The sequence below is a fragment of the Narcine bancroftii genome, chromosome 7 (assembly GCF_036971445.1).
Source record: "Narcine bancroftii isolate sNarBan1 chromosome 7, sNarBan1.hap1, whole genome shotgun sequence".
NCBI classification, from domain to species: Eukaryota; Metazoa; Chordata; class Chondrichthyes; order Torpediniformes; family Narcinidae; genus Narcine; species Narcine bancroftii.
Genome location: NC_091475.1, coordinates 35,987,214 through 36,014,455, shown reverse-complemented (window position 1 = coordinate 36,014,455; position 27,242 = coordinate 35,987,214). Strand labels below are relative to the sequence as shown.

General features: G+C 39.9%; 1 protein-coding gene and 1 long non-coding RNA gene across 10 annotated transcripts in view; one reads left to right on the top strand and one right to left on the bottom strand.

Moving 5' to 3' along the window:
- dgkh (diacylglycerol kinase, eta) overlaps nucleotides 1-27,242 on the bottom strand; it is a 516,150-nt gene that overhangs the window by 26,927 nt on the left and 461,981 nt on the right. For 8 of the 9 annotated variants that reach the window (XM_069889589.1, XM_069889595.1, XM_069889596.1 and 5 more), the window contains one exon: nucleotides 4,053-4,208. In XM_069889589.1, the coding sequence (XP_069745690.1) occupies nucleotides 4,053-4,208 (156 nt within the window). Of the gene's footprint in view, nucleotides 1-336; nucleotides 395-4,052; nucleotides 4,209-27,242 lie in introns of those variants that run through there. The other variant, XM_069889597.1, reaches the window with a different exon arrangement.
- LOC138738755 (uncharacterized) lies at nucleotides 9,299-26,980 on the top strand. The gene is made up of 3 exons (XR_011341718.1): nucleotides 9,299-9,535; nucleotides 10,381-11,027; nucleotides 26,524-26,980. It is a non-coding gene; the product is annotated as an uncharacterized lncRNA (long non-coding RNA).

Genomic DNA, 27,242 nt, shown 5'->3' with positions numbered 1-27,242 from the left:
GAGGAGGTGTCTAAGAGTTGTTGTCTGGCTTTGGCCAGATAGAGGTCAGTGTGCCAGACCACAACAGCGCCAACCTTGTCTGCAGGTTTGAAGGTGAGGTTCAGATTGGTGCGTAGAGAGTGGAGGGCCAGGCATTCCGAGGGGTGAGATTGGAATGAGTGGGGGGAGTAGTGAAATCAATATGGTTGATTATTATACCCAACTATTAAATACCACTCACATTTAAAGTTTGTGAAATATGTTTACATTTTCTAAAAGATGTTTAAAAATGAACTATATCAAATAACTGGGCAAGGAAACATCGTTAGTGAATATCTCCCAGAATCTCACCTCTATTTCTCCAGATAGAGGAACCAGGAGGAATATGGCGTGGTTTTCCTGGACAGCCTTAAACCTAATAGCATGAACATTGATTTTTATGAATTTTAGTAACCACAGCCTCTACCTAGTTCTGCTGTTTCCAGCTCTTCTTTACCTCCTACTTACTTTTCTCCCCAACCGTGCAACACTTCCCACCCCCCCCATGGTCTCTCCACCTCTGCCACCTACTGAACAATACCCTTTCACCCTTTGGCCTCTCCCCAGTTTCATTCCCTTTTTATATTCATAATATTTTCCCCTTCGTTATTTAGTCTTGTCAAAGGACCCTGATTTTCCTTAAAGACTTCAGCATCTGCACTCTTTGTGTTTCTAAACCTATTTGAAAGACCTTGGTTCAAAAGATCACAAGACCTAGGAGCAGAAGTAGACCCATGGGCCCAATGAGCCTGCTCCGCCATTCTAATCATGAGCTGATCCATCCTCCCACTCAGCCCCGCTACCTGGCTTTCTCCCCATAACCTTTGATGCCCTGACTAATGAAATACCTGTCAATCTCCACCTTAAATACAACCAATGACCTTGCTTCCACAGCCGTCTGTGACAAGTTCCACAGACCCATGATGCTCTGTCTATAGAAATTTTTCTGCATCTCTTTTAAATTGACGCCCTTTTTCCTGAAGTTGTGCCCTCTTGTCCTAGAATCCCTGACCATGGGAAACATCCCTGCTGCATCTACTCTGTCCTGCCCTTTCAGCATTTGAAATACCTCTATGAGGTCCTCCCTCATCCTTCTGTACTCCAACGAGTAAAGTCCAAGAGCCGACAAACATGCTAACCCTTTTCCTGTAATCATTCCAGAAAATCTTCTCTGAACACTCTCCAACGTTAGGACATCTTTTCTCAAATAAGGCTCCCAAAACTCTACACAGGGCTCCAAGTGAGGTGTCACCAGTGCTTTACTGAGTTTCAATATTACATCCCTGCTCTTGTAGGCCATTCCTCTAGAAATGAATGCCAACATTGTATTCACCTCCTTCACCACTGACTCAACCTGGAGGTTAACCTTTAGGGTATCCAGCATGAGGGATCAGAAATCCTTTTGCACCACAGAATTTTGAATATTTTCCCCAATAATAGTTTCCCGGCTATTTCTTCTACCAAAGTGCATGACCGTCAACTCCCCAACATTGCATGTCATCTGTCACCTCTTTGCCCGTTCTCCTAATCTATCCAAGTCTCTGCAGCCTTTCCGTATCCTCATCACCACCACCCCCGTCCCTCCCCACCACCACCAATTTTGGTATCATCTGCAAATTTAGCCACAAAACCATCTATTCCATTATCCAAAGCTTTTATATACAACAAAAAAAAGGTGCCCCAACACTGCCCCTGTGGAGTACCACTGGTAACCTGTAGCCAACCAGAATAGGATCCCTTTATTCCTAACCTTTGTTTCCTGGCAACAGCCATTGCTAGTATCTATCCTTCCCATAATTCCATGGGCTCTCATCTTGTTTAGCAGCCTCATTCATGGCACCTTGTCAAAGGCCTTTTTGAAGTCCATTGACTTTTATGACATCATTAACCGTGCAGGACCCCATCTGTACTATAATGGGAACATTGGAAAGTGTAATGCTTGGGAGGAGTCACGTGATGGAGTAGTGGCCGGACGGTGAACTCCAGCCCTCTCCAGAAAAGTCGGGAAAAACAAGAGAAAACACAAAGGCACAGAAATAAAAGTTACAGAAAAGTGAGTATAAAGGTGGAAAGAAGATGGCGACAAAAAAAGAAAAGTCGAAAGCAACGGTAAGAAGAGAGGAAGAGAAGACAAAGGAGGAAAAAGGTGAAGGCCTTACCTGTCCGAAGAAGCCCGCTGCGGAGAGAGAAACCCGCTCCCTCAGGTCGGTAAATAATGGACTACAAAAATGGCTCGCAGAGCCGAACAAAAGTGCGCAACCGCGCATGCGCGAAGTTTCGCGCATGCGCGATGCGAATGAAAAAAAACACACCGACGGGAGGGGGGACCAGCTGGGGAGTCGATCTCCACAGCCGGCAACGACAGCTGCAGAACACCTGCAGCAAGAAGAGACCACAGAAGACAATAGAAACAAGATAGAAGAGGAGGAAAGGGCAACAAAGAAACAACAGATGGTCAACCCAGAGGAAGAAGAAGAGGAAGAGTATGGTGAAATAGAAGAAGAAAAGAGAGGCAAGGTAAAGGATATACTTGCTCTTATTAGAGGATACATGGAATCATTTAAAGAATGACAAACACAGGAATTTAAGGATTTAAGAAAAAGAATAAACAACACAGAGGAGAAAATAATTAAAATGGAGATGACCTTAACAGAAATGGGAAAAAAAATGGACAAGATGGAAGAGCGGGCAGTAGCAGCAGAAATGGAGGTAGAAGACTTAAAAAAGAAATTGGAGAAATCTAATAAAAAAACTAAAGAGACACAAGAACTACTAGCTCAAAAAATAGATACAATGGAAAACCATAACAGAAGAAATAACATAAAGATAGTGGGCCTTAAGGAAGATGAAGAAGGCAAGAATATGAGGGAGTTTATAAAAGAGTGGATCCCTAAGACCCTAGGATGTCCAGAACTACAGCATGAAATGGAAATAGAAAGGGCACATAGAGTATTGGCCTCTAAACCACAACCACAACAAAAACCAAGATCTATTGTAGTAAAATTCCTAAGATATACTACAAGAGAAAAGGTACTGGAGAAGACAAGGGAAAAAGTAAGAGAGGGCAACAAACCACTGGAGTATAAAGGGCAAAAAATCTTCATTTATCCAGATATAAGTTTTGAACTCCTAAAGAAGAGAAAAGAGTTCAATACAGCAAAGGCGATTTTATGGAAGAAAGGGTATAAATTTATACTAAAGCATCCAGCGGTATTGAAAATATTTATTCCAGGACAGCAAAACAGACTATTCTCGGATCCAGAAGAAGCACGAAAATTTGCAGAACAATTACAAAAATAGACTGAGGGAGGAAGACGGGTAATGAGAGTTAAAATGATCACGACTGATATGTATGTGGGTAAAGACAAAAATAGACTGAGGGATGAAGACGGGTAATGAGAGTAAAAATGATCACGATTGATATGTATGCAGGTAAAGAGGTATAAGAGTGAATAGAGACAATGAGCATACATGAATGTATCTGTACTTAGAGGAAAATATAGATAGTATAGACAAGAATTAATAAGGGAAGGTAATGGAATAGAGAGAATAAGGAGGGAATTAAAAGAGGGACCTTTGTGACATATGAAAAGTGAAATCTTTTCTGGGGGAGGCGGGGTGGGGGGAAATAGCGGTCACTGCACAATCAGTTGACGCTTGCGAGTGGATTCGCAAATCCAAATGGAGAGGGGAGATGTGGTTGTCCGACAAGGGATAAAGGACAACTCAGGAGGTGAAGGGGAGATTGGGGATAAATAAGATAGAAATAGGAGAATAAGGAAAATGTTAGATGTTGTAGGAATGTTGTCTTATAAAGAGTTGAAAATAAGGAAAGTGTAATGTTTTACGTCTTTGGAACTGGATTTAAACCTACAATCTTCTGATGAACTCTGAGCCATCGTTGCCACTACCCATGATGAATATGGATCAACAGCCAAATTAACCCTCTGCTTCGAGAGCAATGATGAGCTGCACATTCAGTGAGCAGTTGAAGAAATGTAATGCAAAATCTGGGAGCAGTGCAAACTTCTCACCTGCTTGACAAGCTGCTTCAGTCCTTGCAGAAGCTGTGAGCAGAGCTCAGAAACCTTTTGCATTTCCTTGTCCGAAAGATTAGGGGTACTAATATTAAAATTGGAAATCAGTCTCAGGCACTGCAAGAACTCTTCAGAGATCCCACTGACGTTCTTCTGTAAGGGAGAGAGACAAGTTATACCTGGAAAATCCTCCTCAGCAAAAATCAGTTCAACTAACAGCAAACAATTTTTCAAATGACAAAAGACAAAGATTCACAGGAAACTTGCAGGAAGAAGGTATGGCAGAGACAGAGGTTACATCAGCTGCTTTGAAGGTCTGGGTAGAATCAAAGCAGGTGTTGTGAAGTGGGACATCTCTGAAGAACATTTATAAATAGCATGGACACAAAAGGCTGAATGGTCTGCATCCAAGTCATAGGTTTCTATGGGTCAGAACATCCTTGTAAACCACTAGGTTCAATGCCTGTTTGTCATGGTCAAAAAGTGACATCCAGACCCTAAAAAGGTGAATTTACACAGCTCTCTCTCTTCTTTCTGTACTTCACGTGTTTAAAAATGATGATGTCAGAAGTTCCTTGCCTTTAACAAATCCCATCTTTGACCAACCCATACATTTCTAAATGCTCCATACTTTTAACTCAAGTTACAGATTTCAAGGAAGACTGAGAAAGTGCCTGGAGCAGAGTGGAGAGTGACAGAATGACTGACCAAAGGAAATCCTTTTGCTTGTAGTGTACAAAGCCATCCAGTCAATGTCACTTTCTCTCCAGAGCTCCCTGCTTTCTTGTCCTTTCCCTCCTTGAACATTCCCACTTCACGGATTCAGACACAACTTTTTCCACATTTCTTCCCTTAATTTAAGATCGTCCTCAGGTATCAAGAGGTCATTCAAGGGTAGTTCTATTTTGCCTCCAAGTGATCTCTGTGGAATGTTCTTTCCTTCTTCTCCAATACATCTACACCCTCACTTTATCACGTGGAAAACTGACACAGTGTCCATTTAATATGTAAACTCCCCCAGCCTTCACTGCTGAAGAGACTTCACTCAAGTAAAATAATGTTGCCTTTGCTCTGTTCTCACTGATGCCTTTCTGGAACTCTGCACATGTGTTTTTATAACTCCTGAACTACATATGGATGGACTGGCTGGATTTTCCACAAAATAAACTTTCTCGCCGTACCTCAGTACATGTGACAATGAACTGAAACAGTTCCACTGTTTATTTAACAGAAAATTGCTTGCCTATAATTTTACAGTCAAGCCCATTTACTTTTTACATTATAAATGCCAGAATGACCACGAAGGAGCCAAGTTGGCCCACTGAGTCAAATTATGGCTCAACGTCATTCTCTGCCTTCCCCCTATAACCTTTGACACCCTTACTGATCAAGAACCTGTCCATTGCTGCTTTAAATCTACCCAATCTTAGCTTCCACAGCCGTGTGAAGCAACAAATGGTCCAATTTGGCAATACTCTTCATTGAGTCAGAAGCTTGTATTGAAGTCCTACATCCAAGGGCGGAAACACCCAGTGCATGACTGAGGGAGTATCAATCTGCTGCAAGTACTGAGTTCTGGGTGAGAGGTTAAACTCCTGGAATTTACTCTGGGGATTTCACGTCACCTGCCTTGTATACTTGTAAACTAATAAATTTAAATTAAAAAATAAAAACATATGATAGATGATAAATATTCACAGCAATCATGATGTAAACAGTACTGAGAGGTGTTGGAGCAGTCCCTGATTCGTGTGACAAGAGTCAGAGAACTGTTGGATAGTAACTGCTCCCAAACCTAGAGGTGCTGGTCTTCAGGCTTCTGTACTTCCTGACCAAAGGTAGCAGTGCAGAGATTGTGACCGAAGGTGATGGGAGTCCTTTGTGATGTTGGCTGCCTTCTTGAGGTAGCACCTCATGTGAATGTTTGTATGGACTTCCTATGGAAGGCAATCCCTTCGGATTAAAGTCATTTACTTCCATTTTTGATTCTGTGGTGGCTGGTTGTGGGATCTGACCCTTCCAGAGATGAACAGAAGATGTCTGATGGTTGAGTGAATGGTTTATGAGGTGGTCCACTCCTGCCATGTACACTGGGATCCTGTGTTCTCCCAAAGCATGGAGATTCTCAATGTGCTCCCTCTCCACTTTGGGTGGGCATGGGCCAGGGATTTCCAGTAAACTAGAAATGTTGGGATTCTCCCAGGAAGCTTTGAGCACATCTACGCCAACCCTACTGTAACCCCTGGTTCTTGACATCTTGGTCACACGAAGCATTCCTCGATCTACCCAGAACATTGTGTGCATCCTTGATACCATCTCCCATTCTTCTGAATTCCAGGGAGTATAATCCAGTCTCGTTAATCCTTTCTCGTACAACAAACATGCTGGCCAGAGGAATGAATCTGCACAATTTTTAATGATACATATCCAAGACTGCAATATTACAGATGAAGTCTTTATAATTGTAGTAACTACCTTCTTGTCAACCCAAAGCTTCTTGAATTAAGGGAAAACTGCTTGCTTGCAAGTTACCTTCCACTTATTGGTGCACGAAACAGCCATGTCCCCGTGAACACCATCACCTTTCATGAGAACACAAGAACATCAGAACAAAGAGCAGGAATAGGACATTTGGCCTGTCGAACCTGCTCCACTATTCAATAAGGTCATGTCTAAGCAGGCTTGCTGGGCCAGGGGACTCAGCTCCACTTACCCATCTATTCCCTGTAATCCTTCATTCTCACTTTTCAAAATCTACCGGTGATTTAAATGCATTTAATGAAGTAGCCACTATTGCTTTCTTGGGTAGAAAATTCTGCAGATTCACTACTCGCTAGGTGAAGCAGTTCCTCTTCATCTCTGTCATAAATCTACTCCCCCAAATCTTGAGCCTATATCCTCCAATTTCTAGTCTCACCTACCAGTGAAAACAACTTTCTTGCTTCTATCTTATCTATCCTTTCTTAGTTTTATATGTTTCGATAAGATCCCCCCCATCTCGTGAATATAGTCCCAAGTGACTCATTCTCTCCTCATAGGCTAACCCACCCCCTCATTTCCAGAATCAGCCTGGTGAACTGCCTCTGCACCACCTCCAAAGCCAAGTTAGGAGACCAGAACAGCACATTCCAGAAGTTAGCTCTCCATTACCCGTACATTTGCAACAGAACCTCCTTATTCTTTTTTTTATATATTTGATTTTTGATTTTCAAAGATGCACATAAATCCAATTAAATAACACATTATTTTCCAACAATAGTGCACATCATACCCCTACTCATCTCTCCTCCCTCCCATACCCTAATATAGTACCAAAAAAAAGGTTATATAAACTAAACAAATACAAGGAACAAAATATTGCTGAAGCCAAAATCCCTTTAAGGGAACTTAAGAAGAGCCCAAAAGAAACCTAAAATAAAAGGATAAGGAACAAAATACAAGTGCGATTGTTGCAGTTACTTTATCTAAAAAGGGGATAATTACATCTGTGCACCACTGTGGTGCAGATAGGGTTGCCACACCCTAACAAATGTGCCGGATTTTTTCCTCAAATTCTACGTGATTTTCTCCAGGGGAAGATAACTCTGCATTTCTATATTCCCTTGTGTAATATTTAGATGGGAGTTGGACTTCCACATGATCGCCTGCACTTCCTGGCCGCCCACAAGGCCACCTTCACAAACTGAATTTTGTATCTGGTCAGTTTAAGACAAACGTCGTAACATTTCCCAGAAGGAACAACTCCGTATCCTGTGGAAAATCCACCTTTGTAATTTTTTTCAGAATGTCCCCCACGTCCTCCCAGAAGGATCTCACCTTTGTATGCAGTCAGGTTGAACGGATAGAAGTTTATGTAATTTTTGTGGTGTGAGGTGCAACTGATGCAGGAAGTTGTATTCCACCAACCTGTATCTGGCATTAATAACTGATGTCATGCTGTCCAGACACAGGTCTGGCCAGCACCGCTCGTGGGTTGTTGTGCCCAAGTCTGTCTCCCACCTTTCCCTCGACCTGTGTGAGTCCAGCTTCAGGCCCTCACTTTGGAATATGAGATGCATCATAGAGATAGACTTACACGTTTTCCCCTTTCAAATTAGAATCTCTGGGGCCAGAGACAGTCCCAAATTACCTTCTTAACTGAAGGTAGCAGAAGAAAGTTTTATTAGGCAAATCATGCTTATTCCTCAGCTGTTCGAATGACATGAGCTGCCCTTGCTCTTAACAATCCTCGATACACCTGATCCCCTTCCGGCACAACCTCCCTATTCTTAATGTGAATCCTACTAGTAATGAAAAGTTGTAAATTTGACAACAAAATGAACAATTTTAAAAAATGCTCCTACAAAAAAAGTCCTATCAGTGTTGTGGGAAAAGGATCAAGCTCGCTAGCCTTCCCACCCAACCAGTGCTCCATGGGTTTGCTGTAGGTGGTCCATAATAAGTAAGGAATACTTATGGTGGTTGAAAAATAGTTGAGAATCACTGCCCTAATTCATTCTGTTCATTACAAACTGCAGACATTTCTAGCAGACTGACAAACATCATTTCCCTTTCAATAAATCAGCGCTATCTCTGCTAAATCTTTCTCACCCTTCTACTTTATTTCCAATGTACCTTCCTTTTTATGATCAGGTAACGACTGCTTAGGCTTAGCCAGTAGCCTCTGAAGGGGGGGTGGGGGGGGGGGGTTGATAATTAGTGCTTTTAAGTTTTGTTTTACTTCTTCTCAATGTAATGTAGGTCTCAACGCCACTTTTATTATTATATGTGATTTGCTAATACTTTATTTTATTATTAGGTACCCATCTAACATTTACTTGATGAAGCCAAATAAAAATATTGAAAAAGAATTGTACTCCCAACTACCAATCTCAGGCTAACTGTAGTTCCCTGCTTTCTTTATCTCCCCTTCTTAAAGGGTTACATTTTCCACCTTCTACTCCATGGGAACTGTTCCACATTCTCCAGAATCCTGGTGCATAACAAGCAGGGCATTATTATCCCTAAATCTTGGATTGCATGTTTAGGTATTAGGGAATCTCCCTGCCTTCTTTATTTCTCAATTGTTTTTTTGAATCAATGCCAGTTTGTACTTATTTCCTCATTTGCACCAGTCTTGCTGCTTCGTGATCTGAGTCTGATAGATACTGTTCGTGAGACTTTTCTGCTGTTTCCTTGTTCCTCGTTTTAGATTCTTCTGTTCTGCCCCACCCCTTCTTTGCTTTTTATGTCTTTAGGAAGGAGCTCACTAAATTTGGAGCACAATTAGGCTGGAGAAACTCAGCAGGTCACAGCATCCAGAAGAAATAAAGGATCCAACGTTTCAGGGATGGGCCCTTTTCTCTGTCTCATCTGCTCTCAGGATGAGGTCTTCCACTGCAGAACATCAGAGATATCCTCAAATTCATCAAATACCCGTTGAAGGGTCCAGACCCGAAACGTCGGTTACCCTTTACTTCCTACAGATGCTGCATGACCTGGTGAGTTTTGCCAGCACGTTCGTGTATTTCACTCTATTTCTGTTTTCAGAATTTCACCTTTATTTTTGGATTTTCAATTACTCTTCAGTTCACTGGTACATCTCCATGGGTGTTCACCCTAAAGAGGTTCTATTCCTCTCAGAGGGATTTCTGTTTGCCTCTTTTAACCTTGCTCACCTTTAAAGGTTCCTGTTCCCCTCCTTGCCTTTGATAAGGAGTTGACCAAAACTTCCACAACTGTATCACTTTACCTGACAAATGCCCTCAGAGCTGATCTCTTCCATGTGGATTTCAGCTACCAATCACCGACATACCAGGGCCAATTTAGAGTAGCCAATTAACCGATTAACTGCTCACCAAGGGCCAATCCCAGCACTGACAGGGTCGTGCTCCTACGACCTGGTGAACTCACCCCAGCACTTGCCCCATCCTGCTTCCTGTGAGATGTCTGCTCTCTCACCTGCTCTGTCTCCATTGCCTCTGTCCACACCAGTGTTCCTGTCTTCTGTCCACCATAACCATGGCTTCCTGTTGACAGATCTCTCAGGTGCATCTTCTCTGTTCCCCTTCTGCACTCATCCCAACCCCTTCCACCCCCATCTCCCCACTGAATTCTTCTGCTTTTTTCCCCCCCTTCCATTCCATCCAGTCTCCCTTTACCCCACCATTCTCATCTTCTATACTTCTCAGATTCCAGCACTGGCAACCTTTGTCTTCTAAACACCCTCTCCTCTGTCAATCCACTGTCTCTGATGGTCATGCGTCACTGGTTGACCAATCCCACCCGGGTCCCTGGACTACTCCTCCCACCCTCTTCTCTGGACACTAGTTTTTCTTCTTCACAGTCCCAGCCTTGAGGATGGGCTTCGGCAGGTACCGCCAACCATCCTTCTTCTCCCACTGATGCTGCTCGACCCGTCGAGTTCCTCGGGCAGATGGTGCTTGTTTCCTGCGTGTCTCTACCTGATACAACTGTTTGGCTGCAGCAAGTCAGAGCTTCTGTGTCCGACCACCTGCCACCAGCCCCTGTACTGAATGGGTCACCCTCCACAGTTGCCCCTTTTAGCATTCAGAGGCGCCCATTCTTCCCACAACCGCAGGAACTGCTGCAGCGGGCAACGGGATCATCAGGTGGCGTGACAGCGTGAACATGCGAACTCCACACAGCCAGGGTCAGGATCGGACCCTGTCCACTGGTTGAGGCCAACTCCCATCCTCATTGTGGTTGATCAGCCACGAAGTGGGGACATCTTCTCCAGGTGAATCTCAGCCCCCTCGATCGTCCCCCAGCGGTCTCCTACCTGCAGCCACTGGCTCTGCGAGTAACAGATGAAGCCGATGGTGAGGGCAAGTTGCAAGGCGCTGACGCACAGGACGGGAGCGAGGAGCCCGGGCGCCCCGGCAGCCAGACAGCCACGGCCACTCAGCCGCACGGCCGTCTCAGCCATGGCTGGGCGGCGGAGTGAGGGCGAACTCCCCGCGGGAGTGGCTGGTGAGTGTCCTATCAACATCGGCCGCCCGGCCACACCCCCCCCCCCCCCTCCCCTCCTCCCCTCGCGCTCGGATCGTCGAACCTGAGCGGAGCGCTGATCCACCACAACTGGCCGACTTGTGTGTGTTGTCATGGGCGTCCAGTCATCGTCAGTTCGAGATTGCGAAGAATTGTTTGTGTAATTGTAATTTACATGTGGTCCGTGATTGGGACTGTATATAATCTCCGAGGGGTTGTAATGTGTGTAATTGTGGTGTGTTTGTGGTTACATAGGTCTGTGTGCGTTTGATTGCGAATAAATGTGGCGAACAAATCGTGAGTGTAGTGTGTGAAGTGTGTGTATGTGTAGAGTGTGTGCGCAGTGTGTGTATGTGTAGTGTGTGTGTATGTGTAGTGTGTGTGCGCAGTGTGTGTATGTGTAGTGTGTGTATGTGTAGTGTGTGTGTGCAGTGTGTGTGTATGTGTAGTGTGTGTGTATGTGTAGTGTGTGTGTGCAGTGTGTGTATGTGTAGTGTATGTGTAGTGTGTGTATGTGTAGTGTGTGTATGTGTTATGTGTGTGTATGTGTAGTGTGTGCAGTGTGTGTATGTGTAGAGTGTGTGTGTATGTATAGAGTGTGTGTAGTGTGTGTATGTGTAAAGTGTGTGCAGAGTGTGTGTATGTGCAGTGTCTTTGTGTAATGTGTGTGTATGTGTAGAGTGTGTGAAGTGTGTGTGTGTGTGTATGTGTAGAGTGTGTGAAGTGTATGTGTAGAGTGTGTGTGTGTGTGTGTATGTGTAGAGTGTGTGTGTGTGTGTGTGTGTGTGTGTGTGTGTGTGTGTGAAGTGTGTGTGTGTATGTGTAGAGTGCACCTTCTGCCAAGGGAGCAGTGAGTCGAGGGGCTGACACCAACACTGCGAGAGTAGTCAGTGAATGAGAGCCAAGATCTGGTCCTCGAACTGTTTTTTCTTGACCTTCATATCGCTCAGGCTGATTCTATTGGCAAGGCTGCTTTGCACAAAATCAACTGACATCTGGAAATAACTGCTCTGACAACGGACTGTGAGGCAGTCACACTCTCACCTTCCTCTCGTTTTCAGATTCCGGCACTGGTAGCCTTTGCCTTCTTATCTCCCGCTCCACTCTGACTCCTCTTACTCCACCTGACCACTTGGATTCTTCTCTGGCCCTTTATGTATTTTCAGAAAATATTCTGCCTGTCTCTCCTGCTTCACCTCAACCTGGTCCACTGATCCCACTTGGGCCCTTGCCCAACCCCTCCTGCCCTGTCCCCTTTACACAACCTTCTCCACTACATTTAACCAGTCTCGAGAAACGTTTTTGGCCTGAAACATCAACCATTCTTTTTCTCCCACTGATGCTGTTTTATCCACTGAGTTCTTCCAGCAAATTGGCTTTAACCTCAGAGGTGTCCGTGGTATTGTTGCTGTGGTCCTGCTTTTGAATTATTTTATCAATTCTGCGACTTTTCTCCTTGAAGGTACCATGCTCTTCTTGCCTCAGAGGGCCTCAAACCTTGCGTTATCTGAGTTTACTGGGATATACTGAGGCCCCTTGACCTGTGCCCTGCCCTCCTGTAGCTGCATAAATTAGGAGGTGGCTGTAGAAATTGTCATCAGGCTACTCTGGGTCTATAGAATGGGGAATGGACTGGCTGGGTTCAGTTAGAGGGGAGCAGTGTGCGCTCACTGCTGCCGCCCTGAGGATACATAGGGACATTGACAGTGCACAGCAGATGGGGTAGGAATCAGATCATCCCTCTATCATCGGGGCCTCAAGACCTGCCCTTTGGGAGGAGTCACGTGATGGAGTAGTGGCCGGTAGGGTAAAACCAGCCCTCTCCAGAAAAGAAGAAAAAAAGTTAAGAAAAGACAAAGTTCAATAAATAGAAAATATAAGAAATAAAAGATAAAGTTGCAGAGAAGAGAAAGAAAATGGCACCTAAGAAGGAAAAAGTAAAAACAACAGGAAAAAAAGAAGAAAAGATACCGGAAAAGAAAGGAGAAGGTCTTACCTGCACAAAGGAACAGGGAGCCATGGTGGAGAAGAGCGCCCGATCTCCAAGGTTGATGTTGGTCCTGCGGAGTCACGAACCCCTGACCGGTGGACTGCAAAAATGGCTCTGAGCCAAACAAAAGTGCGCAATCTAAGAAGGAAAACACCGACGGGAGGGGGGCTCAGCTGAGGAGTGGGCAACCACAGGGCGACCAGCTGAGGGATGCCCGACACCAGGGCTCTCAACTGGAAGAAGGGGAAAGTGGCAGGAGAGGGAGTGAAGTATCAGGTGAGAAAGAAAGTCGACAGGGTGAACGGAAAGAGGAGCAGCAGCAGGAGGCTTGACAGATGAGCAGCTCAGAAGAAGAGGACCAACAGCAAGAGGCCAAGCAAGAAGAGGCCCGACAAAGTGAGACAAGCAACTCATCAGGAAAGTCAGAAGAGACACAGATACAAAGAAGAAAAGAAGACACAAACACAGGTACAGACACAAGTGGAAGAAGACCACCAAGATCTTCACAGAGAAATAGATGGTAAAACAGATGGACAGAATATAGATAAAGCTTTTTTTGAAGAACAAATTAGATCATTAAAAGAATGGTTGTCATTAGAATTTAGTGCAATTAAAAGAAAAATGAAAAGAACAGAAGATAAAATGCAAAGTTTAGAGCTGGTCATGACAGAAACAGGGAAAAGAGTAGAAAATGTGGAAGAATGAGAAACGGCTGTAGAAATGGAAGTAAATGACTTAAGAGGAAAATTGGAAGAAAGTGACAAAAAAATTAAAGAGACACAAGAGTTGTTAGCTCAGAAATTACAGTAGGCGAAACAACATAAAGATAGTGGGCCTGAAGGAAGATGAAGAAGGCACAGATATGAAGGAATTTATAAAAGAATGGATCCTGAAGGTCCTGGGAATGATAGAAATGCAGGAATGGAATAGAAAGGGCACAAAGAACACTAGCTCCAAAACCGCAGACATATCAAAAACCAAGATCCATTTCAGTAAAATTTTTGAGATATGCAACAAGAGAAAATATACTGGAGTGGGCAAGAAATAAAATTAGAGAAGATAATAAACCATTGGAATACAAGGGTCAAAAAAAATATTTTTTTTACCCAGACATAAGTTTTGAACTCTTAAAGGAGTTTAATACAGCAAAATCGATCCTATGGAAAAAGGTTATAAATTCAGGTTAAGATGTCCAGCTATGCTTAAAATATTTATCCCCGGGGAGCAAAACAGACTGCTCTCGGATCCAGAGGAAGCACAAGAATTTGCAGAATGCTTGCAGGACAGAAGGAGAGATGAAGAGATGTAATAAGAATGAAGAACAGCGATAAAATATATATAAAGATGTAAAAACAATGTATTTGTAAAGAACTAAAGAAGGGAAAGAGAAGGGAAGGAAGGAAGGGGGAAAAAAGGGAGAACTTTGTTATATGTGTTTTAAAAAAGTTTTCTAGGTGGGGTTGGGGGGGGAGAGAAAATAACCGTCAATACGAAATCAGTTGACGCTTGCGAGCAGGATTGCAACCCAACTCGAAAGTGGAGTTGTGGTTGCCCGGCAAGGGATAAGGGGCAACTCAGGGGGGGGGGATATTTGGGGTTAAGGAAATATTGGGTGTGGGAGTTGTTGGAGTATTTTATGTTTTAAATGTGTTGTCATAAATTGAGTTTAAAAGGAAAACAGAGATGAGAATGGGGAAAAGGGGAAAGGTGGTGGTGAGGAAGCAGAAATGAGGTGTTAACAGGCTATGAGATGGCCACGTTGAACTATATGACTACAAACATTATGGAATACATAACCAAATTAAAAGGAAGAGGCTATTAAATATACTGAAAAAAGAAAAAATAGATATACCATTTGTGCAGGAAACACATCTAACTAAAGTGGAACATAACAAATTAAAGAGAGACTGGGTAGGGCACGTAGCGGCAGCATCATATAATTCAAAAGCCAGAGGTGTAGCTATATTAATTAATAAAAATGTACCAATCAAAATAGAGGAGGAAATAATAGATCCAGCAGGGAGGTAAGTAATGATAAAGTATCAGATATATTCAGAATTCTGGAATTTGGTCAATATATATGCACCTAATGAAGAGGATCAAAAGTTTATGCAAGATATTTTTTTGAAGATTGTAGATACATAAGGAAATATATTGATAGGAGGGGATTTTAACCTTAATTTGGATCCAATGTTGGATAAAACTGGACAAAAGTCTAGTAAAAAGAATAAAGTGGCCAAATTTATGGTTAAATCAATGCAGGAAATGAAACTTATGGATATATGAAGGAAACAGCATCCAAGAGAGAAGGAATACTCATATTATTCAAGTAGGCATAAAACATACTCAAGGATTGATATGTTTTTGTTGTTGGCCCATATTCAAGGCAGAATTAGGAAAACTGAAAATAAAGCTAGATTACTATCTGATCATTCATCCCTGTTATTAACAATAGAACTGGAGGACATCCCACCAAGAACATATAGATGGAGGTTAAACTCCATGCTACTTAAAAGGCAGGAATTTAGAGAGTTTATTGAATGCCAAATTAAAACATTTTAAAATAAATACGGAATCAGTGAAAGACAAATTTATATTATGGGACGCAATGAAAGCCTTCATTAGAGGGCAGATAATAAGTTATGTAACTAAGATGAAAAAGGTCTACAATTGGGAAATAGAGCAGTTGGAAAGGGTGATAGTAAGTACAGAAAAAGAACTAGTAAAAAGGGACGATATAACGAAAAGGAGAGAATTGGCGGACAAAAAAATAAAATACAAAATGTTACAAATAAACAAGGTGGAGAAGAACATAATGAAAATAAAGCATAAGTATTACGAACTGGGAGAAAAAACACAAACTATTAGCCTGGCAACTTAAAACAGAACAAGCTAAAAGAACTGTATTGACATCAAGGAAAAAGGACAAACAAATTACATATAACCCAACAGAGATCAATGAAAATTTTAAGGAATTCTATGAACAATTATACCGAACTGAGAACGAAGGGAAAGAAGACAAAATAGAAGAGTTTTTAGCTAAAATTGAACTGCCAAAATTGCAAGAAGAGGAACAAAACAAACTGATAAAACCATTTGAAATAGAGGAAGTACAGGATATATTAAAAAAGCTGCCAAACAATAAAACGTCTGGAGAGGATGGATTCCCAATAGAATTCTATAAAACATTTAAAGAATTATTAATTCCTCCTCTCCTGGAAGTAATGAACCAAATAGAAGAAACACAAAACTTGCCAGATTCATGTAAGACAGCAATAATTACAGTAATACTAAAGACAGGGAAGGATCCACTAACACCAGTATCATATAGACCAATATTTCTACTTAATTCAGATTATAAGATAATAGCGAAATTATTAGCATACAGATTGGCCGATTGTGTTCCAAAAATAGTAAAACAAGAGCAAACTGGATTTAATAAGACGAACAGCGGATAACGTCTGTAAACTTATTAATCTAATTTATGCAGTTCAAGGAAATAAGAAGCCAACTTTGGCTGTTGGTTTAGACGCAGAAAAAGCCTTTGACAGAGTAGAATGGAATTATTTTTTTAAAGTATTACATAGGTTCAATCTGCCAGAAAAATTATTAATTGGATTAAAGCATTATATAATGGACCATTGGCGAAGGTAACAGTAAATGGATATGTATCGAACCAATTTAAATTAAGTAGGTCAACTAGACAGGGGTATCCATTATCCCCCTCATTGTTCGCTTTAGCAATAGAACCATTGGCAGAACTGATAAGAACAGAAAATAAAATAAAAGGGATAAAAATAAAGGAGGAGTATAAAATCAGTTTATTTGCAGATGACAACATAGTATACTTAACAGAACCAGAAATATCAATAAAAGAATTACATAAGAAATTGAAGGAGTATGGAGAAATATCAGGGTACAAAATCAATGCAAATAGGAGTCACGCGATGGAGTGGTGGCTGGTAGGAGAATACCAGCCCTCTTGAGAAAAGAAGAAATAAAGTGAAGAAAATGCAAAGCTCAAGAAACACAAAACACAACAAATAAAAGATAAAGGTGTGGAGAAAAGAAAGAAAATGGCATCTAAGAAGAAAAAACCAAAAACAACGGGAAAAAAATAAGGAAAGATGCCGGAAGAGAAAGGAGAAGGCCTTACCTGCATGAAGAGGCAGGGACCCACCGTGGACAGAGGAGCCCACTCCTCGAGGTTAGTGGAGACCCCGCTGGGTTGTGACCTCCCAACTGCGGGACTGCAAAAATGGCTCACTGAGCCAAACAGAAGTGCACAATTGCACATAACAAGGAAAAGGAAAACACCAACGGGAGGGGGGCCCAGCTGTGGAGTGAACTTACACAGCGCAACCAGCTGTAAGATGCCCGACAGCAGGGCTCTCAACTGAAAGAAGAGGAAAGTAACGGGAAAGGGAGTGATAAGAAAGAAAAACAGCAACAGGAAGCCCAACAGACAACTAGCCCAGAAGAAGAGGACCAACAATAAGAAGCTATGCAAAAAAACACCCAACAAACTGAGACAAGCAGCTCAACAAGAAAGTCAGAAGAGACACAGATACAAGGAAGAGAAGTAGAAGACACAAACCCAAGAGCAGATACAGAAGAAGCAGAACACCAAGCTCTGCACAGAGGAATAGGAGGTAAAATAGATGGACAATACATAGATTTTTTTAAAATTCAAGAACAAATTAAAGCATTAAAAGAATGGTTGACATTAGAATTTAGTGAAATGAAAATAAAAATGAAAAGTACAGAAGAAAAAGTGAGTAAAATAGAGCTGGTCATAACAGAAATAGGGAAAAGATTAGAAAATGTGGATGATTGAGAAATGGCTATAGAAATGGAAGTGAATGACTTAAGAAGAAAATTGGAAGAAAGTGACAAAAAAGTTAAAGTCACAGGAGTTGTTAGCTCAGAAGATGGATATAATGGAAAAATATAGTAGGCGAAACAATAAAAAGATAGTGGGCCTTAAGGAAGATGAAGAAGGCAAAGACATGAAAGAATTTATAAAAAAATGGATCCCAAAAGTCCTGGGTATGTCAGAAATGCAGGAAGGAATGGAAGTAGAAAGGGCACACAGAACATTAGCCCCGAAACCACAGTCACAACAAAAAACAAGATCCGTTTTAGTAGAATTTCTGAGACACACAACAAACTATATTGGAGAAGGCAATTAATAAAATTAGAGAAGACAAAAAACCATTGGAGTACAAGGGTCAAAATTTTTTTTATTACCCAGACATAAGTTTTGAACTCCTAAAGAAGAGGAAGGAGTTTAACACAGCAAAATTGATCCTATGAAAAAAAGGCTATAAATTTATGGGAGAGAAAAACAGACTGTTCTCGGATCCGGAGAAAGCACGAGAATTTGCAGAATGCCTGCAGGACAGAAAGAGAGATGAAGTGATGTAACAATAATGTATATGTAAGAACTAAAGAAGGGAAAGAAAAGGGAAGTAAGGGAGAGGGGGAAAGAAAAGGGAAGTAAGGGAGAGGGGGAAAAAAAAGAGAAAAGAGGGTGAGCTTTGTTTTAATGTGAAGATAAAAGTCTTTTCTGGATGGGGTTGGGTGGGAGAGAATAACAGTCACTGTGAAATCAGTTGACACTTGCGAACGGGTTCGCAATCCAAATGGAGAGGGGAGTTGTGGTTACCCGGCAAGGGACAAGGGGCAACTCAGAGGGGGGGGGTGACACTTGGGGTTAAGGGAATTTTAGATGTGGGAGTGGTTGAAGTATTTTATGTTTTAGAAGTGTTGTCATACATTGAGTTTAAAAAGGGAAAACTGAGAGATGAAAATGGGGAAAAGGGGAAAGGTGGTGGTATGGAAGCGGAAATGAGGTGTAAACAGAGTATGAAATGGCCATGTTGAACTATATGACTATAAATTTTAATGGAATACATAACCAAATCAAAAGGAAGAGGCTATTAAATTTACTGAAAAAAGAAAAAAATATAGCATTCGTGCAGGAAACACATCTAACTGAAGAGGAACATAATAAATTAAGGAGAAACTGGGTAGGACATAGCGGCAGCATTATATAATTCAAAAGCCAGAGGTGCAGCTATATTAATTAATAAAAATGTACCAATCAAAATAGAGGAGGAAATAATAGATCCAGCAGAGAGGGATATGTAACGATAAAGTGTCAGATATATTCAGAATTCTGGAATTTGGTCAACATATATGCCCCTAATGAGGAGGATCAAAAGTTTATGCAAGATATTTTTTTGAAGATTGTAGCTACGCAGGGGAATATATTGATAGGAGGGGATTTTAACCTTAACTTGAACCCAAAGGTGGATAAAACTGGACAAAAGACTAGCAAAAAGAACAAAGTAGCCAAATTTATGGTTAAATCAATGCAGGAAATGCAACTTTTGGATATATGGAGGAGGCAACACCCAAAGGAGAAGGAATACTCATATTTTTCGAGTAGACATAAAACATACTCAAGGATTGACCTGTTCCTGTTGTCAGCCTATATCCAAGGGAGAGTTAGGAAAATGGAATATAAAGCTAGATTGTTATCGGATCACTCACCCCTGTTATTAGCAATAGAACTGGAGGACATCCCACCGAGAACGTATAGATGGATATTAAACTCCATGCTACTTAAAAGACAGGATTTTAGAGAATTCATTGAGCGACAAATTAAAATGTACTTTGAAATAAATATGGAATCAGTGAAAGACCTTATATTATGGGATGCAATGAAAGCCTTCATTAGAGGGCAGATAATAAGTTATGTAACTCAGATGAAAAAAGACTACAATCAGGAAGTAGAACAGTTGGAAAGGGAAATAGAACAGTTGGAAAGGGAAATAGTAAGTACAGAAAAAGAACTAGCAACAAGGGAAGATACTACAAAAAGAAGAGAATTGGCGGACAGAAAAATAAAAAGTGAAACATTACAAACGTATAAGGTGGAGAAGAACATAATGAAAATAAAGCAGAAGTATTACGAGCTAGGAGAAAAAACGTACATAATACTAGTCTGGCAACTTAAAACAGAACAAGCTAAAAGAACTGTATTGGCATCAAGGAAAAAGGACAAACAAATTACATATAAACCAACAGAGATCAATGAAAACTTCAAGGAATTCTATGAGCAAATATATCGAACTGAGAATGAAGGGAAAGAAGACAAAATAGATGAGTTTCTAGCTAAAATTGAATGTCCGAAATTGCAAGAAGTGGAGCAAGACAAATCGATAAAAACCATTTGAAATAGAGGAAATACAGGATATATTAAAAAAGCTACCAAACAATAAAACGCCTGGAGAGGATGGACTCCCAATAGAATTCTATGAAACATTTAAAGAGTTATTAATTCCTGCTCTCCTGGAAGTAATGAACCAAATAGAAGAAACACAAAACTTGCCAGATTCATGTGAAACAGCAATAATTACAGTAATGCCAAAGATGGGGAAAGATCCACTAACACCAGCATCATATAGACCAATATCGCTACTTAATTCAGATGGTAAGATAATAGCAAAACTATTAGCAAACGGATTGGCTGACTGTGTACCAAAAATAGTAAAACTAGATCAAACTGGATTTATTAAGAAAAGATGAACAACGGACAATGTCTGTAAGTTAATTAACTTAATCCATGCAGTACAACGAAATAAGATACCAACAGTGGCTGTTGCATTAGATGCAGAGAAAGCCTTTGACAGGGTAGAATGGAATTATTTATTCAAAGTATTTCAGAGGTTCAACCTACCAGAAACATATATTAATTGGATTAAAGCATTATATAAGGGACCACTGGCAAAGGTGACAGTAAATGGATATATATCGAACCAATTTAAATTAAGTAGGTCGATGTAGCAGGGATGTCCACTATCTCCCTCACTGTTCGCTTTAGCAATAGAACCATTGGCAGAACTGATAAGAACAGAAAATAAAATAAAAGGGATAAAAATAAAGGAGAAGGAATATAAAATCAGTTTATTTGCAGATGACATCATAGTATAGTTAACAGAACTAGAAATATCAATAAAAGAACTACATAAGAAATTGAAGGAATATGGAGAAATATCGTGGTACAAGATCAACGCAAATAAAAGTGAAGTGATACCAATGAATAATGCGGATTACACAGAAGTTTAAAAAAGAATCACCGTTTAAATGGCAAACACTAGCAATTCGATACCTAGGGTATTCGATTAGATAATAATTTAGGCCACCTATACAAATTAAATTATCAGCCATTAATGAAGAAATTTCAGGATGACTTAGAACATTGGAAAGATTTGCCACTAACATTGATAGGAAGGGTAAATTGCATTAAAATTAATGTCTTCCCAAGGATACAATACCTATTTCAATCGTTACCAATTCCCTTAACAGAGAAATTCTTCAATGAACTAAAGAGAATAATAAGGAAATTCTTATGGAAAGGGTGGAAACCGAGGATAGCGCTAGATAAATTAACAGAATGGTACAAACAAGGTGGATTGCAGCTACCAAACTTTAAAAATTATTATAGAGCAGCACAATTAAAGTATCTATCACATTTTTATCAAACAAGGGAAAAACCAGATTGGACAAAGATAGAGCTATATAAAATAGGAGAGAAGGTGCCAGAACATATACTTTATAAGTGGGATGAAAAACTGGTGCAATATAAAAGTTCACCAGTACTGCATCATTTACTCAATATGTGGAAGAAGATTCACATGAAAAGGAAAAAAACAAATTACCAACTACCAAAATTATTATTAACGCAAAATCAACTAATCCCTTTCACAATTGATAACTTTTCCTTTAGAGAATGGGAGAGAAAAGGAATTAAAAGAATAGAAAATTGTTTTTTTTGGGAAATAATTTATTAACATTTGAACAAATGAAGTACAAATATGGAATAACTTATGGAACAATGTTTGCATACCACCTACTTAAAGGCCAAATTGGGAAGCAGACTGAGATTACCAGAAGGAAGCAGCTTTGAATATGTGATTACAGACACTATGATAATTAAAAGATTTATAACAAACATGTTCATCAAGCTGCAAAAGAAATAAAATGATGAAATAAGCTATAAATCCAAACAAAAGTGGGAAAAAGATTTAAACATAAAGATAAAAAAATGAAATATGGGAAAAGCTATGCTCCGGAACTATGAGAAATACAATAAACATGAGGTTACGCATGATACAGTATAATTGGTTACACAGGCTATACACCACGCCCCAAAAGTTAAATAAATGGGACCCAACAGTATCAGATAGATGTTTTCGCTGTAAGAAGGAAACGGGAACAACAGTGCATGCAATTTGGGCATGTGAGATAGTGGAAAAGTTTTGGGAAGATCTAAATCAGGTATTAAATAAAATCACAAAAAGCAACATACCAAAAATATCCAGAGATCTTTCTTCTAAGTAATATAAGAAGTAAAGAAATAGGCCTCAAACTGGATGAAGCGAAAAAAAGATTTATTATGATAGCTTTAGCTGCAGCAAAAAAATGTATAATGTCAACTTGGAAATCAGAAGAGAGCCTGAGAATACAGCAATGGTATGTGGAAATGAATAAATGTATTCCATTGGAAAAAATAACATATAATTTAAAAAATAAAGTCACATTATTTGAACATATTTGGGAACCATACACGGAACACAGCAGAGAAGGCCTACCGCGGACCTCCACCCCCTAAAATGATAGAATGAGAAGATGGCGAAATGACCTGATCCAGTGTGTAAAAGTAAATGACACATTTTTCTTGTTTATTTTCATTGTGTGATGACATTGTTTAATGGGTTTATTGTATTGTATATGTTGAACGTTTAATGGGTTTGGAGGGGGGTGGGAAGGAGGGAGGGCAGGGAGGGGGGAAAAAGGGGAGAAAATGCCACTGTGTATATTCAAGAGGGAAATGTTAGTGTCTATTTTGATTAATATGGTTCATAGTGTGGAAAAACAAAAAATTTAAAATAATAAAAAAAGCCATGGCCGCCTGCATATAGTAATTCCCAATGCCATGGGCCGCATCTGAGCGCGGACTCCCAGCTGGAACAGGGATGTCAGGCTCTCAGCAGGAGCAGGCACATCAGCCTCCCAGCAGGAATGGGGACATCTGGCTCCCAACAGGGCCAAGGCAGAATATTACTTTTACAGGTAGGCCCCGATTTACAATAATTTTGACGTACAATGCAAGTCCAGGAACCAAACCAAATCCAAACCCTATCGTAACTAGGGTTCGACCTGTAATTGAATGGGTTACCTGTCTGTACGTTTTTTTAAAAAATCAATTGAAAAGATCAACGCAAATAAAAGTGAAGTGATGCCAATGAGTAACGCGGATTATACAGAATTTTAAAAAGAATCACCATTTAAATGGCAAATACAAGCCATCCGATACCTAGGTATTAGGTTAGATAATAACTTAAGTCACCTCTGCAAACTAAATTATCAACCACTAATAAAGAAATTGCAGGAAGTCTTAGAACATTAGAAAGAATTACTGCTAACATTGATAGGGAGGGTAAATTGCATTAAAATGAATGTCTTCCAAAGGATACAATACTTATTTAAATCGTTGCCAATTCCCTGAACAGCGAAATTCTTTAATGAACTAAAAAGAATAATAAGGAAATTCTTGTGGAAAGGGGGTAAACCAAGGGTAGTGTTCAATAAATTAACAGAGAGGTACAACCAAGGTGGTTTGCAATTACCAAACTTTAAAAATTATTATAGAGCAGCACAATTAAGATATTTATCAGATTTTTACCAGTCCAGACTGGACTAAGATAGAACTAGATAAAATAGGGGACAAGGTACCGAAACATATAATATATAAGTGGGATGAAAAGTTGGTGCAATATAAAAGCTCACCAGTATTGCATGATTTACTTAATATATGGAAGAAGATCCACTTAGAAAGGAAAAAAAATGAATTACCAAATACTAAAATTGTTTTTGACACAAAACCCACTAATCCCTTTTTACAATAGATAACCTTTCCTTTAGAGAATGGGAGAGAAAAGGAATCAAAAGAATAGAAAATTGTTTTTTGGGAAATAATTTATTAACATTTGAACAGTTGAAGTACAAATATGGAATAACTCATGGTACAATGTTTGCATATCACCAACTGAAAGCTTATTTAAAGGATAAATTGGGAAATAGATAGAGATTACCAGAAGGAAGCAACTTTGAATATTTGATTACAGACACAATGATAATTAAAAGATTTATAATGAACATGTACATTAAACTGAAAGATAAGGAAAATGATGAAATAAACTATAAACCTAAACAGAAGTGGGAAAAGGATTTAAACATAAAGATAAAAAATGAAACATGGGAAAAGTTATGTTCTGGAACTATGAAGAATATAATAAGCACAAGCTTATGGATGATACAGTATAATTGGTTACACAGGTTATATATCACGCCTCAAAAGTTAAAAGAATGGGATTGAACATTATCAGATGGATGTTTTTGCTGTAAGAAGGAAATGGGAACCACAGTACATGTAATTTGGGCATGTGAGAAAGTGAAAATGTTTTGGGAAGATCTAAATCAGATATTAAAATTAAATCACAAAAAATAACATACCAAAAAATCCAGAGATCTTTCTTCTAAGTAATATAAGAAATAAGGAATTAGGCCTCAAACTGGATGAAGCGAAAAAAAGATTTATTATGATAGCCTTAGCAGTAGCAAAAAAATGTATAATGTCAACTTGAAAAATGGAAGAGAGTCTGAGAGTACAGCAATGGTACATGGAAATGAATAAATGTATTCCATTGGAAAAAATAGCATACAATTTAAAAAATAAAGTCACATTATTTGAACAAATTTGGGAACCATCCATGGAACATAACAGAGTGGGCCTATTGCAGACTCCCACCCCCTAAAATGATAAGAGGACAAAATGACTTGATCCAGTGTGTAAAAGTAGATGACACATTTTTCTTGTTTATTTTTCATTGTGTGATGAGATTGTTTAATGGTTTTATTGTATATGTTTATTGGTTTTGGAGGGGGTGGGAAGGGGGGAGGGAGGGGAAAGGGAGAAAATGCCACTGTGTATATTTAATGAGAAACATTTGTATATATTTTGGTTGATTGGTTCAGTGTGAAAAATAAAAAAATTATATAAAAAAACCTGCCCTCTGTGTGCGCTGCCCTCTGACTGGTTACCGTCCTATCTATCAGCAGGGCACTGCTTCGCAGCGTCAGAGGCTCGGGTTCAATCCTGACCTGTCCGTGAGGAGTTTGCACCTTCTCCCTGTGACCATTCAGGTATTCTCCTGGTGCTCCTCCCACAGCCCAAATTATTCACTGCAAATAAAGCCTAATGTGTTGGTAGAATCTGAAGGGAGTTGATAGAATGCAGGAGGAATTAGATTATGTAGGATGAGAGCAAATGGGTAGCTGATGGTCGGTTGGCACAGACTCAGTGGGCTGAAGGGCCTGGTTCCATGCTCTATCTCTCAAAGAGATTTTTAAAAGGTGGGAGATTTGATGGACAAGTATTTTACACAGACTGGTGGGTGCCTTGAACAGGCTGCCAAGGGTAGTGATGGAAATAGTGTTTTAAAAAACTATTAGACAAACAAGCAGAGAATAGAGAGGTATGGATCATGTTCAGGCAGAAGAGATTTAGTTTAATTTGGCATCATGTTTGCTACACATTGAATACTGAGGGTCATGTTCTTGTGCTGTAATGACCTGTGTTTTATATGGATATCTGTCCTTGTATGGGCTGCCTTGTTGGAGTCCTTATATGAGTGAATCACTCAGAGCAGAACAAGTTTGTGAATTTAAAGTAGATGGATGATGGGTTCAGAGACACCCCCCACCCCCCAGCTACCAATGGCTTACCAGCTCTCCTGCATCAGGTCCAATCAAATCAAATTCATTGTCATCTGATTGTACAAGTACAACCTGACAAAACAGTGTTCTCCAGTCCTCATTGCAAAAACATGCAGACACACAACCAGACATAACATACATACAAGCAATACATTTACAGAACAGATATTTCATCTATACCAGGGTTTCCCAAACTGGGCTCATTGGAAAAGAGTAAGGATTGCATAGAAAAAGTGTCAGGGAGTAAAACTCAAAAATATAAAAGGCTCGTAGTAAAGTGATATCTGTTTTTTTAAAAAAAAACTTTTTTTATAGAATCCAAACTTATTGGGAAGGCAGCAGACTGCAGACTCCCCCCCCCCCCCACCCCCTGAGAAAAAAATGCGTCACAGCAGGCAGCCCTTAGTGCATCATTTTTGACCAATGAGAATCCAAATTCTTCATGCACTGGTGCAAAAGCTGGCCATATTTCACCGATGTTCCACGTTGACATTCTGCATGGTGATAAGTTGATAGTATTGATGTTTCTTTTTGTGTGATTATTATAATTAGTTGAAATGTACAATATTATGAACAATATCTTGATCGTGTTACTTTTATCATACATGTTTTAACCCATGGATTATTGGATTAAAAAAGAAATGAAGAGACAAGATAACTCCTCCGAAGAACGTACTGAAGTGTCACCGCCTTTTCATGAAGAATCTTCAAATAAGCCTGTATCTGAAAAAATCAAGTGTCAAAATGAAAGTATGATGGCAATGGATTCACTTCAGCCAGGAATAAAGAGGCATCCGATGCACAAGGTGTTTTATGTGGTAGAATTCTGTCTGCTGTGCATTCCTGATGACCATTTTACATGACTTAAATGTGCAAAACCGGATATTTGTATGATGCAGCAATGAAAAAATACAGAAAATGACTTGATGCCACTCTGCTGTAAGGATTCAACGATCTAACATTGTGCCCAATATAAGATCTGTGATTACAAGAAACAATTTCATTCCTCCCATTAAATGTCAATTAGAGGCAACAAATAATTTCATCTTGGAGAATGGCAATTTTATTTACTTTCTTTCTATATTATATACCAGGTAATGCAAAAGTGGCACACTTATTTTTAATCACTACTTAACTCAAAAAATGTTAAAGAATAATCAGAAAATTATTTAATTATACAATTTCTTAGGGGCTAAATAAAAACTAATTTCTTTGAGAATAAATGAATAAATACATACACGGAAGAATAAAAAAAATTCCACTTTTTCATCACTTTGTATATTTCCACATGCATTATTTACAACCTTGCAACCATGCCTGCCTGTCCCGCATCGGACATGTCAGTCACCAATGAGCCT